Source organism: Dasypus novemcinctus, chromosome 7, assembly GCF_030445035.2.
Source record: "Dasypus novemcinctus isolate mDasNov1 chromosome 7, mDasNov1.1.hap2, whole genome shotgun sequence".
NCBI lineage: Eukaryota > Metazoa > Chordata > Mammalia > Cingulata > Dasypodidae > Dasypus > Dasypus novemcinctus.
The window spans coordinates 38,726,718-38,740,989 of NC_080679.1; the positions used below are offsets into that span (position 1 = coordinate 38,726,718).

The following is a 14,272-nucleotide window of genomic DNA, read 5'->3' on the forward strand; positions in this document are numbered from 1 at the left end:
AGAACTTAATCATGAACAAAGAGAAGAAGCACAAATATCACATATGTTTATTAACATATGTAGAATATGAGAATCACAGATATTTAGGCAGTTAAATATAAGAGGTCACTCTACTAAATTCTATGCAGATAAATTTGGAAACCTGAGGTATTGGGCCAGAAAGTGGTACATCCAGGCAACCTTCTAAGGGACATGAAACTAGTGTTTTTTTAAATTGTTCAAAATCATCAGAAAAGAGAAACATTTTCTAAATTATATTTTAAACATACTGATACCAAATTCTGACAAAGCACAGAAAGAAAACTCTAGACTAGTCTCAAAATATAAAAATCATAAGTATTAGCAAGTGTGATTCCAGCAGCATATTAAAAGAAATAAACCATGACCCAGTTGCGTTCATCTTGAAGAATTCTGTATCAGGAAATGCTAAATGTCCTTTTTCTTTTCTTTTTTTTCTTTGAACCCAGGACTTATATGCGGTAAGCTGGTGCTCAATCACTGAGCCACATTGGCTCCTCTGAATTATTTGTGATTTTTAAAAAGATTTACTACCCCCACCCTTATTTATGCACTGTCTGTCTTTTCTTTAAGAGGCACTGTGAACAGAACCTGGGACCTCCTATGTGGGAAAGACTCACTCAGTTGCTTGAGCCACCTCAGTCCCCTGCTGTGTTGTATCTCTCATTGTCTTTCCTCTTTGTTGCATCCTCTCCTTGTTGCATCATCTTGCTGCATCAGCTCACTGTACCTGCCTGTAGTACCAACTTGCTGTCTTGCTCTTCTTTAGGAGGCACCAGGAACCAAATCTGGGACCTCCCATATGGTAGGTGGGAGCTCACTCACTTGAGGCACATCAGCTTCCCCTGAGTTGGTTTTTTCTTTTGTTTTTGCTTATTGTTGTTTTTTTTTTTTTTTTTAGAAGGCACCAGGAACTGAACCTAGGACCTCCCATATGGGAAGCAGGTGCTCAATCTCTTGAGCCATTTTCCCTCCCCTAAACACCCTATTTTTAAAAGACCAAAAGCAAAAAAATACTCATTTCCCTAGATACTGAAAAAGAATTTGGTAAAATTAACCTTCAATTCTGAGTTAAAAACAAACAAAAAGCTTGTAATAAAATAGAAGTCACTTGATACTTCCTTAACATCACAGGAAATGTGTCTTAAGGTAGAAATCAGCGTTATACCTAGTGTTGACTAGAAACATTATCATTTAAAGTTAGGATGAAGAGTATGGCCATTAATGTTTAACATTTTTTCATCAGTTAAGTCAATTAGGAAAAAAATAGTAAGATGTATAAAAATTGGAAAGGAGAAATGATCAATTTTGACAGATGATAGGATTATATACCTAGAATATATCTTTAAAAAGTGAATGTGTCCTTTTACACTTACTTTCATCCAGGGTATTTTTTCCTGAAATTTATATAGATTTACTTGAACTTGTTGGTGGAAGATTTTTATGTTTGCCAGGTAGATGAAAATGGCAAAGAAAGTGTAAAAATGGAAAACACCGTGGGTTTGCCTTGAAGTATTCCCTGTCCTGAACATCCAGACTCAGCCAGTTTTACTAAATTTTTAGTCAAACTTTTCTTCCTTGCATCCTAATAAGGTGAAAAAGAAAAGCTCTTATTTTATTTATGCTAATATTTCAGGTGGGTTTCCGACACCCCCCCAGAGTTAAGTGAAATGTTTTATAAGGGGAATGCAAATCCTCTACCTTTATTAATAGCAGGTGGACGTAGTAGTAGTAATAATTAAAATTTATGAATAGTAACACTTCCATTTGTCCAGTGCTTACCACATACTAGGCACAATACTTAGTGTATTGCATGCTTTATAACATTTAATCCTTAGAGCAACTTGGTGATAACATAGCTACTGTTATTATCCCTGTTTTACAGATGAGGAAACAGGTTCAGAGAGGTTAAATAATTTGTTCAAGGTACCACAGTAAATGGCAGATTTGGGACTTGAACAACCATGTCTGCTGACTCTGCAAGCAGTCATGTATCCTGTCAGTCACTGTTATAAGAAATGCCATATCCAGTTTCTTAAAGGAGAGGTTATTTCTTGAGTTTTTCTCTAGCTGTATTGAAGCTGTTCTACCAACTGTCTGGAGACCTTAGGAGTGTAGAGAAGGGTGTTAGACCACATCAGCTCACTATGATCCTGGCTTCACAAACCATTAGATTCGATTTCATTGTAGACTACATGGTGTAATAAAATATAAATGCTACTGTTGGACATTGTGTAGTGGTAGTATTGTGTAATTTCTTCCTTCCATTTTCTTATTAAAATTCCAAAGATTCATAAGCCATGATTGCCATCTTATTTTTTGTGATTGTGGATACCATGTGGTGCGTCTCACTGAACTAAATGATTTGAGTGTGGTTGTGTGACTAGTCTGGACTCAAGAAGTGTTTAGTTTGGATGGGAAAAGTGGGGGGAATATTAGAAGGAAAAAAGCATATTTTTTAAAAACAAGGATTTGTTCTCATGTGTGTTTCATAGATATATTTCTTATGAATTGCCAAATATTTTCCCAACATATCAAAAAAATATCGAATTTCTGAGGGAAGTTTTAGTTCTGTCCATTCCATTGGCATTGTAAAGGGATTTGGGTTCTGAAAATATGTAAAACATGCCACTGCCAGTAATGAAGAAAAAAGACCTACCATCTTATGACAATATTTGGTGGAAGAACTCTACTGCTTTGTGGTATTTACAAAACTTAGCCAGAGTAAAAGTTGTTTAGTTCAATTCCCCTGGATAAGATAACTTAATATTTTATAATCCCTCTTAATTTCTTTTTTGAATTTATTGGGATGTTGGATTATAATAAAGAATCCATTAAATTAGGAAAGGTGATATTGTAGCATTTTACTCCCAGAGTAAGCTAGATTTTCTTATTTCAGTTTGTTAACTGGGCCTTTTGATATTTTTGTAGACAATCTTCTTCATCTTGATTCTGCAGCATTCCAAACTGTGGTATCCCTGGGGTTCTCTTAACATTGCTATGGTGCAGAAGATTTAAAATCAGGTATGAATGTGGGCCCAAAAGTCCCTTACTGAAATTCTCAACCTAAATCTGCCTTATACTCTCTGATTTATCATTGGGTTTCTTTTTTTGCGATGGCCTTTTAGCTGATGTTCACAAGGAATAGAGTCACGTGATGTATGAAGGGAAACATATACACTTCTCTGAGGTTGACAATAAGCCCTTGTGCTCATATAGCCCCAAACTGTGCAAGCAGCGGCGACTCAACGGCTACGCTTTCTGTATCAGACACGTTCTGGAGGACAAGACTGCCCCCTTCAAGCAATGTGAATATGTGGCCAAGTATAACAGCCAACGCTGCACCAACCCCATCCCCAAATCAGAGGATCGCAGGTAAGAGCTAATGGCGGGAATAAATGCTTGATTTAATTAGTAGGCTTAGAATTTTTCTTTTTTAAACTTTTTTTTTGTAAGGTGAATGTAAATACTTCATTCTAGGGGGAATCTGAAGTAAACTCTGGAATACTTCTAAAGAAAGATGAGAATGACCAATTTAAAAAAATAGTGTTAGAAATTTGCAGAATTATTTGAAAGTATGTTTAAGTGTTTACTTCTTTATATTGACTTTATAGAATTATTTTTAAAAATTTCCCCATAAAACTGCTACTTGAAGTTTTGGTACTTATTTGTTTGGTTTGTGTCCTTATAAAGGTAGTTCCTGACTACTCTACTTATATTTATCATCAGCCAAAATAAGGGAAATTATGGGAACTACTTAGGTGCTTAACTAATGGTAATATTTTCAGGATTTTTAAATCTGTTCTTAAAAGGTAGTGAACATATGTATTTATTGAAAAAGAAAAAAAATGAATACTTGATTTGTCATTCTGAAGATTTACTTCCTATCAAGACTTTTAAGCACTGGTATTTGGCATTGTTTTATAATCATGCCTGTTTTGGTTAAAAAGAGTTCTGTATATATATGGAACTACTTCTCTCTATCACAGAAACTGTATTTTCACATTAAAGGTATCACTTGAATTGGGAATTTATGCTTTCCTCAATTTAAAAAAAAATGAGGTATTTTTAAAGGAGTCTTATGATGGTTGTTTATTCACCTTTAATATTTTGAGGAAAGGTTGCACTGTCTTTCACATGTGATGTCTTTTTCGTGTCTCTTTTCTACTTCTCTCTCGAAATCATGTTATTTTAAAACATTACAGAGAGACAAATGCTTGTTTCCTCAAAGTTTCAGATATTTGTTATCTTCAGGTAGGAAATTTGAACCTTTAACTTCTGTCTTAAAAATACACAGCCTACATCCATGTACCTATATGTAGCAAATGACACCTGCATAAATAAATAGCTTGGAAAAGAATCATGTGTTTTATTGGTCATCATGAGCACTTTTTACATGTAAAGTGTGAAATAAATAATTTGTATAGATAGAGATCCCACCCAAATGAGTATAGGATAATGTGGTGATTTGGGAGTACTCTTTTAGAATTTCTAATCAACACTTAGGGCTTCAAATTACAATGTGTGAAAGTTAGAAACAGCTGCTTAGTGAGGCAAGGAATAAAATTTTAATCCCAAGTAAGAAAGGGACCTATATATTAAGCTAAACATATCTCTCCAATTTTGTTTTAGTGGACTAAATAAGATAATTTCTTACCCCCTCTCCTCCTTTTTAACTTGAAGAGTAGATGAATTTAGATTAATTTTTCTTCAAGCTCCATTGTAAACACATCTGTATAATTTTATCTTAAAGTCAGTTTATCATAGTTGAAGTTATCAATCTTGGATTTTTTTTTCTTTTCATTTGAGCTGAAGCTATAGTAGTATGGTCTTAATAGCTAAAAGCAAGAACTAAAGTGCCTCTGAGTTTCTCCAAAATGTTAATCCACTGAAGCATCTGTTTTCACCTTTATCTTTGAAGTAGTTTCCTCTTTTAAAGAACCTGATAAAGGAAAGGACTTTTTCTTGATATATCAGGAGAAACTTTGTCTAATAGGCACTAAGTTACATATTTTATTTTTTCAAACTTGGTCCAAGGCCATATGAATACAAGAGACATCAATAATGTTTTTGTTGTTGGTATAGTTGTTTGAAATTAGATAGTGGACCTCAAGAAAGTAATATAACTGAAGAAATTCAGGTTGAATCAATGTCAAACCTGCATATAAATGTAAATTATTGTAACTGTGCTAAATAAAATGCTATTTAAAAATAAGTTTTTATTACTGTTAATGCACTTACTCTCTGGGGGGATTTAAAATGACTTTATATATCGATTTGTAAAGCAAAATCCCAAGGACTGATAATCAGAATTATCTGGGTGGTAGTCAGCTTTTAGCTGACTTATCTGTTGTGTATTATAAATGCTAACTTACAGGGTTTTTTGGGTTTTCTTGAAATTGTATAGTGTTATGCTTATGGAAGTACTAATATAATTAAAAAGTAAAGTCTATTTTCTAATATACTTATGCAATAGGAAGCTTAAGCTCATTACTGTAGCCTTGGTTTCTCAGAGATAAGTGGTTATATTAAATTTGTTATTTTATATAATATTTTAAATTTAAGTTTGCTCTAGTTTTTATATATATATATATTAGCAGCATGTGTTTGCCAAGAAATTTTGCTTCCTATACATTTATATGTATTTTTGTAATAGCTTTATTAAGATATAATTCACATGCCATGCAGTTTGCCCATTTAAAATGTACAATTCAGTATTTTTTAGCATATCCACAGTTATGCAACTATCACTTCAATCTAATTTTAGAACATTTTCATATCCCTAATGGGTACCCCCATACCTATATTTGTATAACTGTTCACAGCTAAGTAAGTTGTCCTAATTCTAGATATGAAAACTTCTTTCTTAGAAAGGCAGGGCTTTTTTTTGAGATCATACTATTTGTTGTGATAGTGCTGACCACAGAGGCTGGATTAGTAAGGGTTAAAGGTGGGTGTTGAAGAAGTGTTGTTTATGCACATTAGCCTCTGATTGTTATGTCATATTTACCCTTTGATGCTGCCGGAGTGTAAATGAACAGAGAAGCTTGATTTTTTTTTTTTTAATTTCTCTGTTTTTATTTATTTATTTTTTAATGTTACATTAAAAAAATATGGGGTCCCCATATACTCCCCCACCCCCCTCACCCCACTCCTCCCATAACAACAACCTCCTCCAACATGGGACATCCATTGCGCTTGGTAAATACATCTCTGAGCACTACTGAGAAGTCTGATTTTTAAGTAAAAATATACCCTTCCTTCCTTTTCACCACTAAAAAACTAATCCTTTTTTATTTTAATTTTATTTTTAAAAAGGAGTTGAGAACAGCAACTAAAAACATTTACTCTTTATTAAAATGTTTTTCTTGTCTTGGAAGCTTCTTGGTTAGTGCGGTTATCCCTGATACCCTGGCCACAACTTTATGTATCTGTTCTATGGTATATATGGGACCTAGCTCTTGTCTTTACTGGCCATAGAGCTTTTTCTTCATAGGCCTATTTAAAATAAAAGTGCCCTTGATAGATTTATTTTTAAGATAAACCAACAGATTTTAATAGGTACATATATAAGTCCTGATTATTTGGTGTCTGTATTTTTTTAATTTTTAGAGCAATTGTAGGTTTACAGAAAAATCATGCAGGAAATAGAGTTCCCAACCCCACCCCCTCCACTCCACACAGACAAGTTTTCCTTATTATTACCATTTTATGTTAGTGTGGTACATTTGTTAAAATTGATGAACCAATATTATTATAATTATATTACTAACTAAAACCTATAGTTGACATTAGGGTTCATTTTTTGTATTGTACAGTCTAGGGCTTTTTGTTTTTTAATTTTTATTGTGGTAACATATATACCACGTAAAATTTCCCACTTTCTGAATCTGTATTTTTAACAGTTATTAATAAAATATTTTTGAAGTAGTCCAGTGGATTTGAGGATTGACATTAAATAGTCTGACTATTGCCTCTTTTCCCAAACTGTGTTCTTTGGAGATATCACAGATGTACTGCAATGAAAATAGGTTCCGTTTTAAAATAAGTTTGGGAAACACTGCCAGATGTGTAAGTCTTCGTCTTAGAGCTTCATGATGCACATTATCTTGCAAAATGCTTTGAGAAAAGTCACTCAACAGAAACAAACAACAAACCATTATTTAGTTTTGTTTAAGCTATCTTTTTCCAAACTTATTTAACCATAGAATACTGTTTTCATGGCATACTTGTTAACTTACTGTGAAACTGTATAAGGAATACAAGTTTAGAAAACATACTTTTCTACTGTTTTAAAGTTTATTGTTCTAAAAGTTTTCAGTGTAGTTTGTTGGCATACTGTTATTCTACTTTCTCATTGTCTAGAAGGACCACATCTTTTCATAGTATTTTAAAAATAACACTTAATTTACAAACATAACATGTAGTAGGCACTTGACATTCTTAAGGATTATGTCATAAGATCTTTGTGCATCTCCAAATACTTAAATGGCATTGGAATATATAATTTTCTCCAGAAGGAAATTTTAAGTGATCCTTCAGATTCTTGATGGGTTACTTTGTGTATTATGAATAGAAGATAAGAAAGCCTTGTGAGAAGCAATACCTGGGCAGTTAACTAAGGCCACTACTAGCTTTATAACTTGCTTTTGCCTGCCAGCCTCTCGGCATGTACAATTCACATATTTGCCTCAGCAAAATGGCATAGACTTTGAGAATTATTTGAGGGTAGTGGAAGAAATTGTATATATCAAATCCATGAATACAGAGTTACTATAATCATCCTTTTTAAAAAACATATTAGGATTAACATTTTATGTATATCCTTTTGTATTCTTTTCTTAATATTCATCATGAACATTTTCTCATATGTGTGTGTATGTTTAAAGGTACTGCAACAGCCACTTGCAGGTACTTGGCTTTATCCCGAAAAAAGAGAGGAAGAAAAAGAATGATCCTATAGATGAGGTGAAGGTCAGGCACCCGATGGATACCATGGCCTTTAGCCTGACGGTGCCCACGCTGGCCTTGAAGATGCCCAATGGACTGGATGGAATGTCCCTCTCTCCACCAGGGGCAAGAGTCCCTCTCCACTACTTGGACACTGAGTTGGAAGACCCATTTGCTTTCAACGAGGAAGACGATGACCTAAAGAAAGGGGCAACTGTGAGAAAGAAGTTGCAGAGTAAGTTGGCCCAAAATCGGCAGCGCCAGAGAGAGACAGAGATTTTAAAAGTTCGACAAGAGCACTTTAGTCCCCCTCCTGCACCTTCACAGCAGCAGCCTCTGCAGCAGCACTCCCACCTGCCACCTTTATCCACTTCTTTAAAACCTCCAGGGCCACCGCAGGGTTTAGTCTGCAAGTCACCTCAACCTCAGAACACCAGCCTACCAATGCAGGGAGTGGCACCCACCACACACACTATAGCACAAGCAAGGCAGTTGCCTCACAAGAGGCCTCTGCCCCTCCTGCCATCCAGTAGGGCTCCTGCTGTAGACCCACCCAGGACCAACAGGGTCCTTATGAAAGCTGCAGCCTTCTCTCCACACTTCTCTTGTATAAGCCGACTGCAGAGACTGGTGAAACTGTGCACCCAGAAACATCAGTTGGACACTGATCTGTTTCCCCATTTAGGTAAGTTATCTATTTTGCATATTGTCTATGTGTGGTATAACAAGATGTGCTGTTGTGTGAGGCTTTACTTCCCTAACTACCATATATGTGATAGGGGTAGAAGAATACACGTACAAAGTTATGTAAAAAAAATTCTGTTGTTGAGTAGACCATCTTAAAGTAAACACGTTCCTGGAGGAGATAAGACTTGGTGAATAGAGTATAAAAGTAGGAATTGGGAATTTATTATTCCAGTCATAGCTTCTGTTATTGTTAATAGTGGTCATACTAAAAGGTAGTTGTGTTTGGTTGTGTGCCTCTCTGAGCTCAGTTCCTGTGTATCTAAGGGAGCTCACTTAATGGTTTATCTAGGACTTTGGAATATGATAGGATTGTTAATGTCTACTGATAGCTAAAAGAAAAAACAACCTTTTTTTCTTTCTTTTTTTATTTTTTGAGGTACTGGGTTGGGAATTGAACCCAGGACTTCATATATGGGAAGCTAGCACTCAACCACTGAGCTACATCAGCTCCCCGGAGTTGGTCTTTTCATTTGTTTGTGATTTGTTTTTTTGTTTTTAGGAGGTAATAGGGATGGAACCCAGGACCTCATATATGGGAAGCAGTTGCTCAACCACTTGAGCTATATCTACTCCCCTCCCTTTTTTTTGAAGATTTATTATTTTATTTATTTTCCCTCCCTGTTCCCCGCCCCCCGTTATCTTCTCTCTCGTGTCCATTCTCTGTGTGTTCTTCTGTGTTTGCTTGCATTCTCAGTGGCACTGGGAATCTGTGTCTCTTTTTGTTGCATCATCTTGCTGCGTCAGCTCTCCGTGTGTGGCACCACTTCTAGGCAGCTGTGCTTTTTTTTGCACAGGACAGCTCTCCTTGCAGAGTGCGTTCCTTATGCATGGGGCTCAGCTACGCAGGGGGTGCCTCTGCATGGCGTGGCGTGGCATGGCACTCCTTGTGCATGGGCCAGCTCACCACACGGATCAGGAGGCCTTGGGTTCGAACCCTGGACCTCCTATATGGTAGGCGGACACTCTATCAGGTGAGCCACATCTGCTTCCCTCCCCCCCCTTTTTTTGAGGAGGTACTGGGGATCGAACCTAGGACCTTGTACATGGGAAGCGGGTGCTCAACCACTGAGCTGTATCTACTCAATGAGAGTTGTTTTTTTTTTTTAAACAAATCAATTTTATTGATCCATATTAATAAAGCATACAATTCATCCAAAGTGTACAATCAATGGTATTTGGTATAATCACATAATTGTGCATTTATCACTTCAACCACTATTAGAACATTTTCATTTTTCCATAAAAATATAATATAATAAACAAAAACCAGACAAATAAGAATATTCTTCACCTCTCAATCTCTGTTTCTCCTGCTGTACATAGCTGTTATTTCTGGCTATCCCTGCGCATTTATTTATTTATTAAGCAGTTCTGTTGGGATATATTTACATACCCTATGGTCTATCTAAAATGAGTAATCAATGGCTTTTAGTATAATCACAATGTTGTGCATTCATCATCACAAAAAATTTTAGAATTACTTCAAAAAGAAAAACTTCACATTACTTAGCATGTCTTCCCTAGCCCTATATAACCACTAATAAAATTTCATCTTTATAAATTGATCTGTATTTACATTTTATATAAATGGTATCATACAATATGTTACACAATATATTAAGTTCATAGTAAACCAGTCATACAGTATTTGTCTTTTTGTCTGGCTTGCTTCACGCAACATAATGTCCTCCAGGTTCATCCATGTTGTCATATGCTTACAACTTCACTTCTTACAGCTGCATAATATTCCATCATGTGAATACACCAGGTTTGTTTATCCATTCATCAGTTGATGAATACCTGGGTTGTTTCTAACTTTTGGCAATCATGAATAGTGCTGCTATGAACATAGATGTGCAGATGTCTATTTATGTCACTGTTCTTCTTCTAGGTTTGTACCCAGTAGTGGTATTGCCGGGTCAGGTGGCAAATCTATATTCAGCTTCTTTAGGAACTCCCAAACAGTCCTCCATAGTGGCTGTACTGTTCTGCATTCCCACCAACAGTTAGTTGAACAAGTGTTCCTTATTCAGTTGAATAAGTGAATAAGTGTTCCTATCTCTCTACATCCTCTCCAGCACTTGTAGTTGTCTGTCTTTTTAATAGTGGCTATTCTGACAGGTGTGAAATGATATTTCCTTGTAGTTTTGATTTGTATTTCCCTACTCATTAGCGATGTTGAATAATTTTTTTAATTTGTTTTTTTGCCATTTGTATTTCTTCTTTGGACAAATGTCTATTCAAGTTTTTTGCCCATTTTTAAATTGGATTATTTATCTTTTTATTGTTGTTTTTTCCTTTCTTTTGTTTTTAGGAGGTGCCGGGGATTGAACCCAGGACCTACTACATGGGAAGCAGGCACTCAACCACTTGAGTTACATCTGCTCCCAGCAATTTCATTTTTATTTTTTTAATTCCCAAAGTATTATCTATTCATGATTAAAAAGTGAGAAAATACAGAAAAACTTTTACATTTTCATGTAGTCAAATGTCTGTCTTTCCCTTACCATTCTATCTTTCTTGAGAAAAATTTCCTCCACCCCAAATTTATACAAATAGTCTATATTTTCTATTAAATTGTTTGTTTTGTCTCATGTTTTTGTTTTTTTTTTAAGATACATTTATTTATTTCTCTCCTCTCTCTCCATTGTCTGCTCTCTGTGTCCATTTGCTGTGTGTTCTTCTGTGTCTGCTTTTATTCTCATTAGGCAGCTCCGGAACTGATCCTGGGACCTTCTGGAGTAGGAGAAAGGCGAACATTCTCTTGTACCACCTCAACTCCCTGATCTGCTGCATCTCTTATTGTCTCTCCTCTGTCTCTTTTTGTTGCGTCAGCTTTCCACGTGGCCCAGCACTCCTGCGTGGGGCAGCGCTCTTGCATGGGGCAGCGCTCTGCATGCGCCACATGGGCCAGCTTGCCTTCACTAGGAGACCCTGGGTATTGAACCCTGGACCTCCTTTATGGTAGATGGGAGCCCAATTGCTTGAGCTATATCTGCTTCCCTCTTGTATTGTTTTGATTATTTAAATCCTTAACTCATTTGGGATTTATTCACAAATGTAATATTAGTTATGATTATAACTTTAGGAAAAGTTATTTGTATGACCTATTAGAGCAATAGAAAAATGAGTAAACTATTTGAATAGAAGAAGAAGTAATACGAATGGTCAATAAACTAGTGAAAACCTCAACCTCCATAGCAGGTGGGAAAATGGCAATTAAAATAACAATGATCAGATTAGCAAAAATTACATCCATTGTTGGTGAGGATATGGAGTCTCATACATTGCTGGTGAGTAATCTGCCAGTATCTATTTATTAAAAATATATGTACAGCCAGCAAACTTACTTTCATACTTCATCTTATGGATGAAAAAATATCAGAATGGAAGGATAAGTGTGCAAAGATGTTTATTGCATCATTGCTTGCAATGTTAAAAATAGGCAAACATCTGCCTATCCAATAAGAAACCTTGACTAAATTATGGTACATGTATGTTTTATGAAATATTATGCAGTTTTTAAAAAGAATGGACAAAATCTATGTCTATTGACCTGGAACTACCCGAGTTATATTAACAGGTAGAAAAAAAATCAAGAGGTATTATATTATCCCATTTTTGTAAAAAGAAGAAAAACTTAAAAAAAAAAAGTATGTGTGTGTGTGTGTGTATGGATAGATAAAAGTGTAAAGGGTATACTCTACCAGCCTTTAACCTTGGCTAGGCAGAGGGATGGAATAGAACAGGATGTGTTTTTAAGGAGTTGGGAGTAGTAATTTTTCTCATACACTTTTATATTGTTTCATCTATTCTTAAAGCATGTATGACAGCTTGCAGATGTATAAAATTGGATTCCTGGTATACATACTGTTTTGTAACATGTTTTAACATTTTTCATAATGTCATTTTCAAGTTGGTAATTTTTCATATACAACAAAATTTGTTATGCCTGAATTCTATCTCCAGTTTAAGTCATTTCCAGTTTGTATCATTGTAAAATATTGCAGCAAGAGGATTTCTGTCTTTAATTACGTCTTTGATTTTTTTCCTTCTATTAGATTCCTAAAAGAGGAATTGCTAATTCTTTAAGCTTTTGCATCTTTTTTTTTTTTTTTTTTTTTTTTAAGGTTTTTGATATGTGTTGCTAAATTTATCTTCAGGACCTTCTTTCAGCACTGTATATGAATGGCAGTTTCTCTACCTTTAGCAACCCTGGGCATTATTATTTTTTGCCTTTACCAATTTTGATACAAACTTTGCTTTAGTTTGCATATCTTAGATCAGTGTTTCTCAAATTTTTGTTCTCAGAATCCCATTATACTCTTAAAAATTATTGAGGACACTATAGAACTTTGAGTATGTGAGTTGCTTCTCTTAATATTTTCTGGAGTAGAAGTTAACTGAGAAATTTTTAAAATACTAATTCATTTTAAAATAAGAAAAATAAACTTGCTACATTTTAATATGCTCTTTTTACAAAAAATAATTACGTTTCCAAAATAAAGCATATATAGTGAGAAGACTTGCATTGTTTCATATTTCATTTTGCAAATCTTCTATCTAGGATTCCTAGAAGACAGCTTGATTCTTATACCTGCTGCATTCAATCTCATATGTTAACATGTTCTTTTTACAAAGAAAAACCCAAAACAAAAACGTATAGTGAGAAGACTGGCATTGTTTTATATTTCTTTTTGTGGACCTGATATCTGGGATTCCTAGAAGACAGTTTGATTCTTATACCTGCTTCTGCAATCATTCTCTTGTGATATATCGTATGTTGTGGTATGTGGTTTTACTTGAAGTAAATGAGAATATGGGTTCACACGTGTTGGAAAAGGGAGCAGTATTTTAATAGCCTTTTTCACGTAATTGTGGATATTTTTCTTTGCTTCTATACCAAAATTCAACAAATGGTAGTTTCTTAAAGATTAGTTGGATTGTAGAGTCTGAAACCGTATCAATGAACATTTCATACTCTGGTACATTAAAATCCATTGGACTTCTTTGCACTTTGAATGGCTCTTTTACTTATCCATGGTTCTGTACTATCACATGTTGGTCATTTGGAAAGTATTGGCTCACTGACTTATGTAGCTATTCCAAATGTTTACACATTTCATGATACAAAATTTAAAAATCACATTTGTTAATATTACCCAGTCTCGTCAGAAAAAGTTAACAGAGATTTCTCAGGCCCTTAGTGGGGACTACAAGTTTTTCAAAAATTGAGTTTTCGAGTGAAAGTTTGAATTTTAACATTGGTCAACAACAATTACTGTCAATGGTTTTCCTTGAAGTGATGGTCTTACTGAGTTCATTGGAGAAAATGAGTGCCAAATATCTAAGTCTTAATAACCATAGTTTGTCAGTCACTCAAATAAAAATGGTGTTAATGAAAAACAGCATCTGGTTTAACTCTCAGTTGAAACAATTGTGCAAGGGTTTTCCCTCAAGACATTCTCTAGGATACTTTCTTCCTATGCACAGAAGTGCTTTATGTATACTTCCCGTTTAATCACAGAGAATATTAGAAAGATATGTACTCAAGGGT

General features: G+C 34.9%; 1 protein-coding gene across 8 annotated transcripts in view; it reads left to right on the top strand.

The window, feature by feature from the left end:
- The window catches only part of INO80D (INO80 complex subunit D), a 92,503-nt gene that overhangs the window by 14,552 nt on the left and 63,679 nt on the right, over positions 1 to 14,272 (top strand). For all 8 annotated transcript variants that reach the window (XM_004461912.5, XM_058300303.2, XM_004461915.5 and 5 more), the window contains 3 exons: positions 2,950 to 3,042; positions 3,147 to 3,393; positions 7,908 to 8,653. In XM_004461912.5, coding sequence (XP_004461969.1) covers positions 3,176 to 3,393; positions 7,908 to 8,653 — 964 coding nt within the window. In that variant the 5' untranslated portion in view covers positions 2,950 to 3,042; positions 3,147 to 3,175. The remainder of the gene's footprint in view (positions 1 to 2,949; positions 3,043 to 3,146; positions 3,394 to 7,907; positions 8,654 to 14,272) is intronic.